We start from the raw sequence: 17,334 nt of genomic DNA, 5'->3' as shown, positions 1-17,334 counted from the left end.
GATTGATTCTTCCAATCCATAAGCATGGTAGCATTATGTCTTCCTATCTTCTAGTTTCTTCCTTCAGTGTTTTCAAGTTTCCACTGTAGAAATCATTCCCTTTCTTGGTGAAGTTTCTTCCAAGGTGCATTATTTTGGATTTTTTTGTTTGTTTTGTGTTTTTTATTTGTTTGTTTATTTCTTTGGCTTTTGAAAATGAGATTGTTTTCCTAATTTCTTTTTCAGTATATTTGTCTAACCAGTATATTTTCAGCATATTTTAGTATACTTTGGTATATAGAAAGACTACTGATTTTGTGCATTAATTTTTTGTCCTGTCACTTTTCTGAAAGTGCATATCAGGTCTAAGAATTTTCTAGTGGAACCTTTAAGGTCTTTCATGTATAGAATCATGTCACCTCCAAATAGGGATATGTTGACTTTTTCCTTTCCTGTTTGTATCCCTTTGTCTCCTTCTCTTGTTTTGATGTTCTAGCTATATTAAAACGCTATATTAAGCATGGATGAAGAATGTGGGCATCCTCATCTTGTTCCTGACCTTAGCCGAAGTGCTTCAACTTTATCTCCATTCAGAATGCTGTTTGCCAGATGTTTGTTATATATAGCCTTTATAATGCTAATATGTGTTCCTTCCAATCCTAGGCCATTTAGGTAATGAATGGATATTGGATTTGAAAAGTCTTTTCTTCATCTATTAAGATGACTATGGGACTAAATGGATGATGGATTCTGTAAAGGTCTTTTCTTTAGCTATGAAAATGATTATGGAATTTTTGCCCTTGAAGTCATTCATGTCATTAATTATATTTGCTGGTTTATATATACTGAACTATCTCTTTATCTCTGGAATGAAGTCTATTTCATCATGATATTTTAGTATTTTTAATATGTTCCTGAATTAAGTTTGCTAGTATTTCATTGATAATTTTTGCATTTTTTCTCATCATATAGATTGGTCAATGGTTTCATTTGTTAAATTTTGTCTGCCTTTGAAATCATATGAGTCTGGATGTGTTTCTTCTTTCTCTATATTATGGAATAATATAAGAAGAAGTGGTTTTAGTTCTTTAAATGCTTGGAAGAACTCTGTAGGGACTATCGGGACCAGGGTTTTTAATAAACAATATTATTTATTAATGCTTTAGCTTCATTGCTTGTTATAAGTTGCTCAAGTTGTTGATGTAATCTTGGCTTTTCTTTGTAGCACATGTGCACATAGAAATTCACATATTTCTTCTAGATTTTCCAATTTGGTGAGATGTAGGTTCTTGCAGGTCAAAGTCCCAGGACTGGGCAGGTCATAGGTCCTTGAGCAGAACTAACTACTATAGTTTTGCAAAATGGACATGGTTTCAAACTGCCTCCTGAATATTTATGTCTGTGCCCGTGCATCAGTGATGCTCTCAGCCTTGATCAGAGAAGCTTCCGGTCACAGTGGATGATGCTCAAGGCAGAGACTCACAAATGGACTATGTGCTGAGAACAGGTGACTACTGAGGACTCCGTCCTAAACGTAAGATCGGGGTGATAGGGAGAAGTGCTGTCAAATGGTGTCTTTAATCATTAAATTAGACCAACCCACCACCCACCTCCATAAAAAAGGAATATTAGGAACTGAAAACAAGGTTGAGGAATTCTGATAGGGGAGTTCAACCAATCACATTCTGTTTTGGGGGCGTGCCGCCCTCAGGCTAAAGCCTGCCTATAAACCTAGCAAGCGTGCACCGCTAACTCTCTTTTTCGCCTGGCTCCTGCGTCTGGACGGATCGTTTGGATTCTGGTGTAAGCTGTTGTAAGTCTTACTTCTGTTTATTAAAGCTGTATATTTTGTATCAAGACAGTCTGGGGACTTTTCATTACCAATCTCCCTGCGGCTACAGAATTCCTGTATTCAGATAGTAATAAAGAAAACAATAACCCAGCATGACACCAATGTGTGAACATGATAAAGGCACATTGTCCACACGCATGAAATCACCGTGAAGAACTACTAACGCTGAGCAGTTAATGGGTGGGTGGAGATTTTGCCTGGTTTTATTGAGGGCAGATGCCAGGATTCTTGGGTGCTCAGATTCTTCTCCAGCAATGTAAAGACTCAGGATGCTGCAGATACAAGAAATGTGTGTTATTCAATGATGATAAGACTGGAGAACAGCTCAGTGCATAAAAAGGCTCCATTACTGAACTATGGTAGATTTCTAGGTTTCTAGAGAACTCTCCGTTCAACACCATCACCCAATAGTCCCAGAAGAAAGGCCTCAGTCTTTCTGTCTCCAGCCTGGGGTTTGGTGGCAGTGCCCCTGGGAAATATTTTGGGGAAGATTTACAGTGTTAATGAATCACCAGATTCAGATGACATATTTCATGGGGTCTATCTATATGAAAAAAATCACACCTTGGTGATCTGAAATGCAGATTAGCTAAGTACTCTGCATCCCATTTGGCAATCTAGTCCTACAGAAGTTTTCCTCAGAGCCTCCTGATCTCCTCAACTATGGGAGGACTGTACCTCCCTGAACTTCTTGAAGTAAATAACCGAATAAGAGGAATGCATGCCTTCTCCAGGGACTTCAGGTTCCTGCCCACTAGTATTCTTCCTGAAGTCAAGCAGCACCTTAGTAAACATCCTATATATTTCATTTCCAGGGATTCCATCAAATCATTGATTACCACTTTAATCAACAGCCTCTTGAGATCATGACACCCACCTTCTCTGTGATGGTTTAATGAGCACTAATACACAACTTCTGTTCCAACCCACTAGATTCTATGGAGACCTGAAAACACATCCTGACTCACCAGAGTGAGCTTATTAATAGGTTATGCATTTTTTGCACATAGCTGTTTCTTGGCCTGCTTATCAATTTTCCCCCACTGAGATCAACAAACCCATTCCCATTACAACAATACTTCATTAAGAGGTGCCAGCAGCCTCCGAATATGTGTTAGGAATGTAAATTATTGACACTGTATGAAGTATTTCCTTATATTATCCTAGTAACTTACCTAACATCACAGCAAGGTAATGGTTAGTGAGTAGTTTCTTCTTAGAGACTCAAAGAGGTGAGTAATGGTCTCCAAAATGTGTAGCCAATAAATGGTGGCTATAGAACTTGGAACCAAAGCCCAGCTGACTACAGATCTCAGGTACTAAGTTATACTAAATCCTAAAGCAGAGGGATGGACCAACATGATAACTTACAGCTAGAAGGATGCATCTAGTTCCTCTACCAATCAATTTCCAGATAATTTGGTGCATACTTATAGAAGTAGATTTTCCAGAGTTTTAAGATTGGGTAGAATTATAGGTAGACTTAAATCAGTTCCATTTAAGACAATTCAAGTAGCATGAATTTGAATCCCACTTCTGGTACTAATTTGTGTCCTTGTTTGAATTTCTGTTGCTGAGATAAAATACCATAACCAAAAACAACTTACTGAGAAAAGATTTATTATGGCTTACAGTTTCAGAAGTACAGTGTCCATCACGGTGGAAAGGCATGGCACGGTAATAAGAGCAATAAGTTGGACAGTCACATTTTCATCTACAAATGGGAAGAAGAAAGCATGAACCAAAAGTGCTGCAAGGCTAACCTCTCAAAGCCCATCCCCAATGATGTGCATCCTCCAGCACATCATTACACTTCCTAACATCTCCAAACAGTGCCATCTGGTGGGGACCGAGTGTTTAAATAGACAAGCCTATAGACAATAATTCTCACAAGCCATCACATTCCACCCCTGAATTTTAAAGACCACGGTCCCCACATTTGGATATACTCTAGTGAAGTCATGAGACTTTAATGGGGTTGCAAAATGAGGGGAGCCTCTTTCGGTGCTCTGTGGGGAAGAGTTAGGGAGGAAGAAGATGCTGTCACCCGGGTCCATCAGGGCACTACGGAGGGCTGGTTAAAACACAGCACTTGGTGATCCTCCTGGAGCTTATTCAGATGATCACAACGCAGGCAGATTCCACAACTGTGACCATATCTGCTGTGCACTCAAACATGTGAGCAACCCAATCCTATTAGAGATGTAAATCACTCGGGACCACTTCCAAGATACCAGTCCCAAGTCTTTCAGCGCCCCCGGGAGAAATAGATGGCATTTAAATTGGAAGCACTTGAGAAGCATAAAGACTTTACAATGCGGATGAGAACAGAGAAAACACAGGGACGCTGGTAGTCTGCAGCAATAATGTAGTTACAGCCCGAGTGACCTTCACCCCTCTGGACAGCAAGCCAACGTGACAGACGCGGAAACCATTGGCTGAGGCACAGATGAAGCCAGAAGAGGAGGAGCCCTGCAGCAGCTCTTCCGTTGTCACAGCCCCAGGAGTCTCTCCAGAGTCTCCACCCAGCTTGAAGCCAGTGGTCAGCTCTGTCCTTGACAGAGCCCTCACGTGTGTCTGAGGAACAAGCTTGTGATTTCCCTTCCTCACATGCTCTTGGCAGTTTTTTTTTCCTCACAAAGTATGTGAGATTCAGTTGAAGAGCACAAACGACTGTGATTCTCTGGAAGAGCTTGCGCAAGCTGGGGATGGTCTGTTCCCTCAAGGCTGGAGGGAATTATCTGCTAAAGCCCTCTGAGCCCCGGGGATGTGTTGTGGGAAGATTTTCAATTATTGCTTCCATTTGTTTAGTAGCTTTAGAACTTTGCTTTTTTTTTATTTCTTTTTGTGATCTGGTTATATTTTAAAAAAAAAACTCATCAGTTTCTTCTAAATTAAATTTATTGGTACACACTTTATTTTCTTTTTGGTGTCTGCAGGTCTTGAGATGACACCCTTCCTTTTTCATTCTAGCTCTGGTAATCTCTGTCTTTTCTCCAGCCTTAGGAGGGTTTTAGTTTAGCAGAAGGCTTGCCAAACCACCTTGCTTTGGGTCTAACTCATCCTTGTTTTGTGTTCTCTCTCTCTCTCTCTCTCTCTCTCTCTCTCTCTCTCTCATCTCGCCTTCCCTTTACGTTCACTGTTACTGATTTGATAAAATGAAAAGGCTTATTTTGTGGGTGTGAATGTACCAGAATATTCTGAGAGGAAGAAAGTCAGAACTGGGTGTGTGCGGGGACAGACATCTACGCTCAGGCAGAAGACCTTGGCCCAGGCTGCCTCCCCTCTCCTACATCTGCAGTATTACCTGGCCCAGCATCACATCCTCCTCAATCCCTGGTTTATTCTCCTCCAAGGCAGTTCCAGAAACAGGAACAGAGTGCCTGCCTGACCCTCTCCCATCAGAGTATCAAGCACTGGTAGTCCCAAAACGTGAGAACTGGGTGGCAGAAAAGCATGGTTCACAATGTGGTATGCGAGGAGTGGTGTGGAAAGACCCTGCCATCAGAACTGGACCAGCTCTGCCCAAGCACTGGACCTTCACACTAAATTCTGCTTGGGAAAAGGTACTAATGGAAGCAATTCTGTGAAAGCTGACTGGCTTAGCCCTCTGCTTGCTACTTGCTTCCCTCGGGGCTTTGGGTGCGTTATTTAATCTCTCTACACCTCTGTTTCCTCATCCATCAAGTAGACAAGATGATAAAGACACATGCCCCCTCAGAACTAAATACATACCGTGGGCAAAGACTTCTTTTGTGGTTTTCTCTCTCACGTTGGAAGAAGGAGAAACAAACAACCTCTTTGAATGGCTGCCTGCCTGCAGTGAGCTCTTGGGACACAGCCCTGTTCTCTGTCAGCTCTGGCTCCTCATGCTGGGCAATGAGGCATCAGTGGCTTGGGCTGCCTAACCCATGGCTTCCCTCTTGCATTTCCTGGTGTATTATGTGACACCCAATACCATCTTGCTGAATTTGGGGACCTCTGACTTGTGATTTGGTTATGACTTGGCCTGAAAGTCTTTGGACAGTCCCCCACGTGCACTTCTTACAGAAGGCAAGCAGTGCAGCCAAAGAAAAGAGACCAGGATTAACCTAGAGAGAGTGGGGTGTGCAGGCCTCTGCCGCTCTTTGGTGCTTGCTGCTCACCACAGTCACCCTCTGTAGCCCACAGCTGACTCAGCCAGAGGAATCCAGTCTGTCTTCATCCTCCATGACCTCTCTTGCCTTTTGTCCCTCTCTCTTTCCAGGAACCCCCAAGTCAACAGGCCCACATCTAAGCCAATCAGAAGAGCAAGGCTTTCCAGAGCCTTGATTATCTCGTTCCAAAATTAGAAAGCTGAAGTTGGGTTAGAGACAGAAGGAACTCTCCTGTCCAGCTGCAGACCATCCTAGAGCAAGACTGGTACCTAAGCTGCCTGCTCCAAACCCAGAGCCACATCTGCAATGCTTCTGACCATCAGAGGTGCTGCAGATCTGGGGCCGTACCAGGCCCTGCCCACTGGCCATGCACCAGACTCTGCCAGGTGTCAAGGATGTGTTCCCACCATGCAGCCAAGAGAGAAGTCTGAGATCTCAAGTCCATACCAATACTCCCCACCAAACCTGGGGCCTGAGGCAGCAGCTGCAGACCCGGGATTCATTCGGGGATGATTGCTTTGCCTTGCCCTGCAGGTGCCTGCTGTTACAGCCAGATCGAGAAGCTCTGCTTACTCCTAAAGCCTTTCCTTGTGCCTGACTGTTCCTGACTTGTTCCTGACTGTGGCCAGATCCTGAACACTTCCTGATTCCTACCAGCAGGCAGATCCCTCTGAGAGAACCGAAGAGCGGTCAGCCCAGCAACACCACCTGTCCCCAGGAGGCTGTCACGGGGACAGAAAGACATGTGGGTGGAAAGTCACAAAGGTAGAAAAGTCTCGCTCTCCAAGACTTCCCCATCACTATGTGTCCCCATCTAAGCTGTGCCCCAGAATTTAGATACCAAATGTACTGAAGCCTGAGGGTCGAGAAACAGTATCAAAGCTTCGTCAATCCTATAGTACAAAAGCTCCCAGAGAAGCCCGAGAACTTCCCACAAGTGCCCCGCCACCGCCACCTAGTGGCTTCAGGCTCTTCGCACCCTGGCATTAATTCATCAATCACTAGGAAAGATTCTAACGAGTGAGCTAGAAGAGCAACAGCTGCCTCTGGAGGGCCCTCCTTTCCCCATACCAGGGCAGCCCTTGGCCTGCCAGTGGCGGACCAGGCAGAGGCAGAGTGAGTGAATGGGTCCCGGGGGCATCCTCAAGAGGGCTCTGTAGGGCCCTGTCCTCCCTGTTCCTTGAGGCCAAAACACAGGATGCAAGTAATGTTTACGCTAACCAGCTAAGCTTCCTGCTAAGTTCCATCCTTGCTTCTGCTACAGCCTGGTACATTAGCCTAAGGGATCTATATTGCTTTAAAATGGTAATTTCTCAACCTGCCTAAAAGAAGCTCAGGGCCAAGGTCCATCTAACCTGTCTGACATTGCCTTGCACCCTCGACCACCTGCCTGAGGCCAGTTTCCCCAGCCCCCTCTGGGTGGGAGGAGTTTTCCTTTACTGGGGCCAAAGGTATTTAACCCTGATCAAGTTGAATAAATTGGGCATTCTCTTCTTGAGGATGACTGGAACTCTGTATCTGTGTGTGTGCATCTTGTGTTTCAACCCCTAGGACAATATGGAACTCGTGGGGGGGTGGGTGGCGCGGAACGGCGACTCCTACAGGGCTCCTCCTGTCTGCGGCTCTCCTCCATTGGCAGTGCCCAGTGATCATTAGACTCAGAGCTATGCCTATCTCAAGCAGAAGTGGATCTGAGACACTGTGCCACACCTGGACCACAGTTCCACCCTCCAGGACCTTTGCTGTCCTGTTTATACTTAGATCCTGCCAGACCATGAGAGGGGGCAGTTTTGTTCTCCTCCCAGCTTCCCCATCTATACTCTGGTATAACCTGTTTTTGATACAAAGCATACCGCACCTTCAGCGTTACTATTATTTGAATTCTCAGTGGTGTGGGCTGTATTGTGAATACTGATCACCTGTTTTTATTGTGTTTTCATGGTGCTAGAATCTCAACACTGTCCTTTGTGCACGCTGAAAAAAAAATGCTCCATCGTCACATTACACCCTCAGCTCCAATGGTTATGTTTCAAAGCAAGGTCTAGAGAAAGTTGGTTCTTGACCGCTTGAACCCCGGGCCCTGCCCTCTGTAACCTGAGTGGGTTTCTCTCCAGCTTGCAAGGCTGAACTGTGTGCCTGAAAGAAAGGTGAAGGGACACTGTGACTTAGGGCTGGCCTACATTATGAGTGTGAGGTCTGCTAAGTGGGTAAGAGGAGGATGGATGCCATAGGAGGACCTATTGAGTTTTCTCCAGGGCTAACTCTTGGCCATTAGGGGCGCTCTAAGGTAATCAGGGTGGTGCGGCATGCAGGAAGGAATGTGATGTTCAGAGTCCTCTATGCGTCTGGCGTGGGCTCTTCTGAGTGTCCGGAACAGGGCCTCTAATGCTAGTTTTCTGACCTGTAATTCTTTCACTACATACTCAGCGCCTGCCATCTGCTACTCCTTTATTTTCAAAACCCCCCACTCAGCGCAAAGTCACTTTCCTGGGTCTGTCACATACCTCTAGACCTCCCCAGGACGTCCGTTGGCCTGAGTTTGTGGTCCTGACATTCTCTACATTTTTCTCCAACCCCGATGGCCTCATTTATAAAATAAAGTTGGCAACATCTTACAGGCAGATAAACACAAGACTCTCCTCCACCTAGAGCATAGGCTACCATGACCCCATCCTGAGCTTTTGGGGATGCAGGCAGGACCCCGGTCACATGGGCTCCCATCCCAGCCTTGGACCAGTTGGTTGTTCTACTATGGCTCCCTCGACTACCAAAGCTGGAAGAGAGGCCGTAGCACAGCCTGGATCAAAACTTATCCTACGTAGTGGTTTCCCTGGCCCCAGGTCCCACCTGCCCCCAGCCTTCAGCCCCCGCTTTCACCCCCAGTTTCAATCACGTCTGAACCCTAAAGTCCTCCTGGAGTCCAAGAAACACAAGCTGTAGGTGTTGAAGATTCCATAATTTAAACAGAAATAGTATCATAAAATAGCTTATCACATGACTGAGATGAGTGAGCCTGCAACAGCGGGCAGAGGGGTGATGGCAGCTGGAGGGTGGGGGACTGAGTGAAGGGACGTTCCAGGTCTCCGGGGCTGGAATGGGAAGACGGAGCTCAGCTTCACCTCAGCGGGCAGGGTTTCACCTCCTTCAGGTAACGCTGAACCCACGCATCTGTACTCTTGGCACAGTTTTCTTGACCTTTCTTCATCCTGAATCTGTGAACAGAGGACATGGACAAGGACCCGAGTCACCCACTAGGAACCTGGAACACTCAGGGGCCCCTGAGCTCCCTGCTCTGTAAACGAAGGGACTGTATATGACCTGAAGCAGGCACACTGGCGTCACACTGGGAGCTTATTAGTGGGGACCCCTGGGCCCTCCTTTAGGGACTAGGATTCGCTCTATGGGGCTGGGGCAGAGGAGCTGGCCAACATCCTCATGTTTAGCTAAGATAAAACTTCCCCATCCTAGAACAGCTCCCTGTTCCAGCTTTGAATGTTTGTGTATCCTTTCAGGGACTACACATTGCTCTGGGTTCGTGGTGTAGGTGTGTGTGTTTGTGAGTTTGTATGTGTGTGTGTGTGTGTGAGAGAGAGAGAGAGGGGTGGGGAGAAAGAGAGAGAGAGAGAGAGAGAGAGAGAGAGAGAGAGAGAGAGAGAGATTCTTTTCCATCTGTCCACTTCCTAATTTGACTTGTATTCATTCCACAAACCAACTCTGCCTCCTGCTGGCCAATGGTCTTAGACAACCACCTCTGCCTTCCCAAACTCAGTTTCTCTCTAACAAAGTATACATCCTAAGAGGATCAGCAGGAGTCATAACAGAAAAGCACCTCAAAATGCTGACTTGGTGTGCAAGTCACCTCAATCCAGCTACTAATGACCCTGAGATACAGATAGGTTTAGCCTCTCTTTACAGATCAGAGTCAAACCACCGGGTAGGGGAAGAGTTTCCTGTCCAAGACCTCTGGAGAATGCAGCTTGGCAAATTGGTAAGTGTGTGTGTGTGTGGGGGGGGGGTGTTCATGGTATACAGATATACAGACATGTGTGGTGGCCTGAGGTTGGTAGTAAGAAGTCTTCCTCAATTCAATGTCTATCTTGTTTTTTGAGGCAGGGTCTCTCATTGAATCTTAAACCTAATTGTTTCAGTCAGGCCATAACCAGCAACTCACGAGATATGCCTGTCTCTGCCTCATCCAGCTAGAGTTACCAACTCACACCACCTTGTTCGACTTCCTCCGTGCTGGCAGGGAATATGAACTCAGATTATCCTACTTGGGCAGTCAAACACTCTACCCACTGAGCCAACGCTCCAGCCTGTCTGTCGCTTTGGCTAAGCATTTCCTTCTGGATAGATAATATGGGATATAATCATGACTTCATGTAAAGATAATTATCTGCCTTTGCACTTGGGAAGAAAGTCCTGATTTATTTGGAGTTCAAGCAAATAAATCGGGACTCCCTCCTGAGAAGCCCTATGCTCCCCCTAGCGACCAAGCGTGGCGCTGCACCACAGTTTGCCTGATTGGGTTTAGGGTCCCTATTCCTGTAGAACAGCGCCATCTAGTGTCATTCTCATTCCAGGCCGCGTTATCCCTCCCCAAGGCTGGTCTGTGCTCGCTCACACAACAGCGCGGTGGGAACAGGAAGGGCTGATCTCTCTGTAACACTGGATTGACTTCTGGGGAAGCATTCTCTTCAGAAAGGTGAAGCAGCAGCGAGAGGAGAGCACGTGCACTAGAAAAAAAAACACGGAAGATCATTAGCACCCATACCTCAGCCTCCCAACCACACAAGGATTAAAACGGAAAACTCACAAAGCCCTTGCTAGGACAGACTCAGGCTTGGAGACCATATCCAGAGGGCCATGGCGCAGCCCTGCCTCACCAGCCACTCATCTCTGGAGAACAATCAGAAGGCTGAGGGGGTCAGAGCTAAGCACCCCACAAACCGGCGGAGGGTGGAGACACTAACCACAAGCCATCCTGCGCCCCTGACTCAGCACACACCCCTGTCCGTACACTGAGATCCCACAGATACAGCTGCTCCCTTCAGTTTCCGTCTCCCATGGCAAGGACAGAGCTTTGTGCCGTACAAGCACTTAAGCTCTAGGATTCTAGACCCGCATTCTAAGGAACCTGTTACCCCATGACACGCAGGACATTGCAGTTCACGGTTTACAGACATAGGACCTGGTGAGGAACTGAACAAGAGCTCAGAAGGAAGGCGAAAAAATGTTCCCAAGAAGTAGCTAGCTAGTCCCTTGCCTGCACAATCTCCTGCACCCCCTCTTTGGTCCTCTTTCACAGCCCAATAACCCCAAACTCTGATGGTCTGTATACTCCCCTCCCCCACATCCCACCTTTAATGTCTCTTGTCCTAACCCTCGCTCCTTCCTAGCTCACAAACCCTTGGGCCCATTGTTAGGTCAGTATTCTCCGGATGGAGCACAAACTCCATTTGAGCCATATAGAAAGGTCTAGTGCTTTTCTAACTATTAGCTCCTGTGGTTCTTCCTTCAGCCCCTGCCTGCCATTTGTCACACTGTGGAAACTAGACCCCGTTCCTCCTCTGGGCTTCAGGGCTCCCAGCTTGTTTGAAACAACCCCCACTACTCCCTCCCGACTTCCTGTAGAGTAAGGATCTTCTACACTGAAGCCAGCTCAGCCCTCAAAGTAAAAGTGCCTCTCAAGAAAGGGCCAGGCTTAGGATCCCACCCAGAGGACCCTGGTCCAGGTCTGTCCCCACAGTCATTTATAAAAAAAATAGAATCAGGGGGTGGGTTTCAGGTCTGAGCTCAACATAAAGCAGTAGATGGCTGCCCCTAGCCCAGCCTCCTCCATGTCCAAAGCCACCAGCCCATTCATGCCCTTCATTCCTCCTCTCCAGGGGGGAGCAGAGATGGAGCCAGTGTGGTCTAGGTGAGCTCTGTCCCACGCCCAGAACACCTGTCTGTACTCCCCCCTCCCCAGGCCAAGTACAGGAATCCCACCACTCACTGCTCTTGCTGTCCACGTCTTGTGGCCACGTGGCAGCCAGCAGCAGACACATCAGGGCCACGCTGATGAGTTTCATGATGATGGGTCTCTGGCTCGGGCCTCTCTGGAGCAACCACTGAACGCCTGGGGAAGTCAAGAGCTCTCCTCTGCCTCATCGTGTGCTGAGCTTTTATCAGGAGGCCTGGGGTGCTTTCCCAGACCGCGAGGAAAATGTGGGAGTCCCAGAGAGAAGGAGCTCATACCCAATGGCCACATGGAAAAGTCCTTTCCTCGCCTCTCTGAGGTAGCATTCGCAGTATGCTTGGGTGCCTGATGGTATTGGGAAGTTCCCCAAGTGCGAAGGGAGATGCCTATCTTTACATTCTTGACAAGGTACGTGGGAGCTGTCCTGGTGGAGTGGAAAGTCAAGAAAGGTGAAAGAGAGGAAGTGGCCTGCACACAGCTCATCTCACCCACATCATTCCGTTCCACGTGGCTCCTGGAGCTGGAGAAGGACGGAGTACGAGCCACAAGCTGAATCAAAGCAAGCGTGAGCTTGTGTGTGGATCCCAGCTCTGCTAATCAGCAACATCACAAACGTATCTCAGCTGCACATCCCTGCAAACACGGAACCAGCCCCTATCTCAAATGTGGGCGATAAGAACGCAGTGAGTAGCCAGGGAGGTGGCTCCATCAGCAGAGTCCTTGCTATGCTGTGAGGACCAGATGCCTAGAACCCACATAAAAAGTGGGGAGCAGTGGCAAACTTTTATAATCCCAGAACTGGGGAGGTTGACAGGCAGATCCCTGGAGTTGGCTGGTCAGCCAGGCTAGCCTATTTGGAGAGCGCCAAGTCAATGAGACACCTTATCACAAAAAAAGGTCCACATGCATATACATACACACATGCATGTGCACCTTCACGTACATACACACATAAACACATACATGCACACGCAAAAAAAAAAAAAAACCCTTGAAGTAAGATCCTCCCTGTCAAATGCCTAGCCAACATATTTGCTATTTTCTGTTTTTATCTCTGGTCCCCAGCCCTTTCACAGCTTACTCTGTCCCAGGTCCTTGGTTACCCTTGGGAACACAACTGCCAATGGATGCAAAGCCTGACCTGAGCCATTTTGCTTCTACTTAGAAACTACAGAGAGCATCCAGCACGACTACTGAGTAAAGACAGATGTGCCATGTGGAGAGCAGGGGAGAAAGTTGGGGACACCCAGGGACACCAAAGGACCCTTCCAGGGCAGTGCTCAGTAAGCACCATGTCCTTCAGGCTGCTGTGGAGACAGCATCCTAGGTAGAGGAAGGACTCTGTAAAAGCCAGGGTACAGAGGAATACACTTCGCTGAGTCAGCAGGGAAAACTACAGCCGGGGTGTAGCTAGAGATGGGGTTGTACAGCCAGATGAAAACTATTTGTGCAATGTGTGGTACTTGGGGTAAGCAGCATATAGAAGGCCCTCAAAAAAAAAAAAAAAGCAGCTGGACCAAACCCATGCATTGGAATCATGAGGTCTATACACAGAGGGTCAGCTTGGCTAACCCACTTTGATCCTAGACTGTGTAACTGAAAACCCTTCAGTGTTTGCCTCTTGCCAGCTGAGCGCAGTACAGCCCACTGGACAGGTTCAGCTCTTCCTGTTATATCCCAAAGAGTCACGTACCAGCCATCCCTCTGCCATTGGTTTTCCTATCTCCAGTATTTCGTTCCTACTGTAACGTCTACCTGGCCCACCCTCCTCACCAACTCCGCCCCCCCCCATTCCCCCCGGTACCCAGTCCGCTCATTTCAAACACCTTTCTTCAACAGAAGTCATTGGGCAGGTCTCAGGCTCCTCTGAAACCCCTTCATCTGGATGGCAATATCAAGTCCTTAGCTTCCGGCATCTTTCCATGGGGACCCCCTCCATGCTACCATGGCGTGTCTGAGTCGAAGGTGTCTTTCAAGACCTTTCGCGGTGATGACTTTTGACATTCCTGAGGGAACTTTGTCAAAACTGGGAATATCTTGGCTCCATTTTAGAGTCAGAATCAAAACTCAAGTGCCTGCGCATGTTCTAAGAGAACTCCAGGTGACTGGCAAAGCACCAGAAGATAAAATCTTCACAGTAGAGGGGGTGGGCGGTGGCTTTCGGAAGAGGAAAGTCATGGGCTCGATGTTATATTGAGAATGGGGGCGGCGTGGGGTGCAGGGACTTGAGCCCTGGGTATCTAAGAACAGAATCAGCTCTCATGATTTCTACACTACTGGACCAATGCCAGTCAGTCCCCTACTGCTTCCTGCCACCCAAAAAGTCATTAAAGTCACCACCCCATGCCTCTCTGATATGCCTTTGTCTCTGGAAGCTGATGTGGTTTTGATCCTTTATCTTGGGGTCTTGGGAGAGGGGAGGTGTGAGTGTATGTTGACCGGCCAAATGCAACTTCAGACACTTTAGTCTTGGGCAATGAAGAAGGTGGCCACACAGCTGCCCAGAAAATTCCTGGTTCCTCCTCTGCTCCTGTGGCTGTCCCTCCAATGACTTGCTGCTCACCCCTCCCCCTTCTATGGCCACAGCCCATTCCCGAGCAGAAAAGCAGGACATATCAGTACTTTGTCATGCCGTTGCTTTTCAAGCCCCCTTAGCACCTGGAAGGAAGTGGTCAAAGGTAGGCTCTTACCATTCATAAACTTCATATTACATATGAGAACCCCAACATGGTTGTCAAGGCCCACAGGCCAGGATCAAGTAATAGCTCAACAAAATCTCCTTGGAATTGAGCAGGCAGGAGCAGAATGACCCACAATGGATTGCCGAACAAGGAAGTGATCCCAAGGGTCAGTCTTGCTATAATTCACACAAGCAAACCTTCTCTTCGTTGCTTCTAGACGAATGCTTGTCACTCATCTTTCATTTGCTAGGTTCCCATTGGGTGAGGATGGGAACCAGGTGGCACTGAGCCAGGGTGGAATTAACCTAACATGAGTCTGCCCATTGGAGGCTGGCGCTGTCCAGAGGCATTTAGCCCAGGCCAACCTACCGCATGCTATTCAGTTACAGATCAGCTGGTCCTTCCAGACCAGGTTATAGACAGCCCCCTTGTCATGTGTCTAGCATGGCAGAACTGCAGAGGAGGCTTGGTCCATCTCTAGGGTGGGGTCCTCCATTTGTTCCTCCAGGGAGAGGAAGAGAGAGGAAGAGAGCTGTGCCTCAAGCCAGACATAACCATGTCAGATCTCAGTTCTATCGCTTCCCTTTGGGCAGGTCATGCAGGCTTTCTCAGCCGTATTCCCTCTTGGACCTAGAACAATTCTCCTCATTGCTTTCAAAATAAACTTCCTAATGCTTAGCCTAATTGTGGGTGGTTGGAAGGGTTCCCTGAGATGGAAGAGGAGATAAAAGGGAAGAGAAATTGCATCATCGGAAACTACTGAGCACCTAACACAGGTCAAGTACTAGGGAGCCAAGTGAATCTCAGGGACTCACAGTTTCTGCAGAGGTAGATCTCAGAGGAGGGTTGAAGTATGGGAAGTGCTCTAAAGGAAATGGTATCTTGGAGAGGCTGCAGAATTCACTGAAATCATCCTGAAAACTGGATCCTCTTTGCCACCCATGGGTGAAGTCAAGAAGTGTCACCATCTCCCAAACAGGGCTCTATTCTCCAGTTTTTTTCTACTAGTCTGGTCCACAGACACCAACGTCAAACTTGTGCCCCTAGTGGTGTGGACACAGTGTCCATCTGGGTCTTTGCTATCAGTCCCAGGCACAGGTGTGTCAGGTAAATCGAAGTCCATTCACGATAAGGATGCTCAGCACCCACACACCACAGAATCCCAAGCCCTGTCTCCCTTACTTCCGGTCCCTGTGATTTTTCAGCTACTGGACTCTTTCATTCTTCACAGGAGATCTTTCCTGTCTACAGATCAGTGGCAGCACAGAGGAGTCAGCGTCTCTCACTAGGACAGGCAGGAAGAAAGGTGTCCTGGTTGTCACAGCAGGTGACCCTCACTAGCTGTGAATGTCACTTGAATGTGCTTCTGAGCCTGAAAACCCAGCCCGCTGTGCTCAGGGTGGAGTACAAATGTCTTGGCTGCAGTTGCGAAGCCCAAAGTGATGGCCCAGGTCACTGGAGTACTCGTCTTCAGATGCCCAGACCTTCTGCTCCTCCTGCCCAGAAGTTTCACATGAGCGACTTCCGGCAGGCTGTGCCATCCGAAGCTCCTGCCAAGAGTCATCCAGCGTAGGCTCTTCACTGTTTTGATTCTCTGGGGCTCCTGGGGGGCAAGAGGAAGCACTTCTTTGCTGGTCAGACCACTTTGTGCTAGAGTCTTATCACACGTTGGGCACAGCAAGTACTCGAGGTGAGAAGAAGAAAAGGCTTGTACCCATGGAGGCCTCAGACCTTAGTAGACAGGCAGGAGTTACCTAGGTGGCCAGTCGTGGAATCAGAACAAGGAGATGGGGTCTAAACCTGTGTCTGTTCATACTGTGTTCCAGTGTTGGAGACCTTGCAATTCCTGGGTGGGAACATACCACATGTGGGGTCCTTGTGACAGTCACAACTGCATCCTCCATTCTCTTTGCGGACACCTTCTGAGAACCCACTGTTTACTACTTCCTGCCTGGTCAGTGAGGCAAGAGAAGGGGTCACAGCACAGATCTGCACTCCAGGACCAGGCCTGGAGGAAAGAGCACCATGAAGCAACTGGGCACAAACTGTCATCAGTGTGTGGTCCAGAGGCTAGGAACTCCTGTATAACAGTGTGGTATGTCACCTGGCCCTGGAAGGATGCAAGTGGGATGTGCCCAAAGGTGCAAAGAAGGTCCGGATCTGCCATGGTGCATGGTGGTTTTGAGTGGATTCTGGACCAACCTGTAGGCTGTGAACCCAGACTCTCTGAATGCTACTTATGGGTCTGAGGGTTGCTAAAGCTTTGAGCTTGCCTTTAAAGGGGATGTGAATATTCCCTGCTTAGAATCTCAGTGTGTTGTCAAAGACTGGTGCTCAGTACAGTGCCTGGCAGAGTTCTCAAGGAAAATGGGAGCAGTGAGGTCAAGGCACAGATACGGAGCCAGGCTCTTAAGATGAACAGGAAGGAGGCCAGAGTCCAGATTATGTGCACAAGGCTCCTCCTTCGTCCCTGTTGACTGTCACTCATGGTTTGCTCAGGACAAGGCATGCCTGAATTCGTGGGTAGACTTGGGAGGCCCAAACTGAAGGCTGAGGACAGGAGAGAAGGAGGCATGGGGGCGGGGTTGGAAACATTCAGCAAGGAATGAAGGAAAGCTGGTCTCTAGAAATAATAAAAAGAAGGGAGAATCAAGAATCTTCCAGAATCCTGAACAGGTCACTTCTCACTGGACCTCAATTTCCCCACCAAAAAAGTAGTGGGGG

At 47.9% G+C, this 17,334-nt stretch overlaps 1 protein-coding gene and 1 long non-coding RNA gene across 2 annotated transcripts; one reads left to right on the top strand and one right to left on the bottom strand.

Moving 5' to 3' along the window:
* Nucleotides 1–2,004: 2,004 nt before the first annotated feature.
* Ccl1 (C-C motif chemokine ligand 1) lies at nt 2,005–12,085 on the bottom strand. The gene is made up of 5 exons (XM_085695528.2): nt 11,966–12,085; nt 10,592–10,703; nt 9,087–9,179; nt 3,464–3,545; nt 2,005–2,103 (listed from the first exon to the last, which is right to left on the bottom strand). Exons 1-4 carry the CDS (start codon nt 12,039–12,041, stop codon nt 3,542–3,544), a joined length of 285 nt encoding a protein of 94 aa, XP_085551654.1. The 5' UTR covers nt 12,042–12,085; the 3' UTR covers nt 2,005–2,103; nt 3,464–3,541.
* Nucleotides 12,086–12,133: 48 nt separating this feature from the next.
* On the top strand, nt 12,134–13,734 carry LOC146893211 (uncharacterized). The gene is made up of 3 exons (XR_015003721.2): nt 12,134–12,248; nt 12,338–12,612; nt 13,095–13,734. It is a non-coding gene; the product is annotated as an uncharacterized LOC146893211 (long non-coding RNA).
* The last annotated feature ends 3,600 nt before the right edge of the window (nt 13,735–17,334 follow it).

The sequence above is a fragment of the Myodes glareolus genome, chromosome 9, assembly GCF_982192425.1.
Source record: "Myodes glareolus chromosome 9, mMyoGla1.1, whole genome shotgun sequence".
NCBI lineage: Eukaryota > Metazoa > Chordata > Mammalia > Rodentia > Cricetidae > Myodes > Myodes glareolus.
The sequence above is the reverse complement of the archived record's forward strand: the minus strand, read 5'-3'. Positions and strand labels throughout refer to the sequence as shown.

What these genes read in the sequence shown, in the direction of transcription:
- Ccl1 (XM_085695528.2), bottom strand. Translation starts at nt 12,041, where the DNA reads ATGAAACTCATCAGCGTGGCCCTGATGTGTCTGCTGCTGGCTGCCACG. An exon ending in AGACGTGGACAGCAAGAGCA is followed by an intron (nt 10,704 to 11,965) that starts GTGAGTGGTGGG and finishes TTTTTTTTCTAG; the next exon opens with TGCACGTGCTCTCCTCTCGC. An exon ending in TGTTCCCACCGCGCTGTTGT is followed by an intron (nt 9,180 to 10,591) that starts GTGAGCGAGCAC and finishes CTCTGTTCACAG; the next exon opens with ATTCAGGATGAAGAAAGGTC.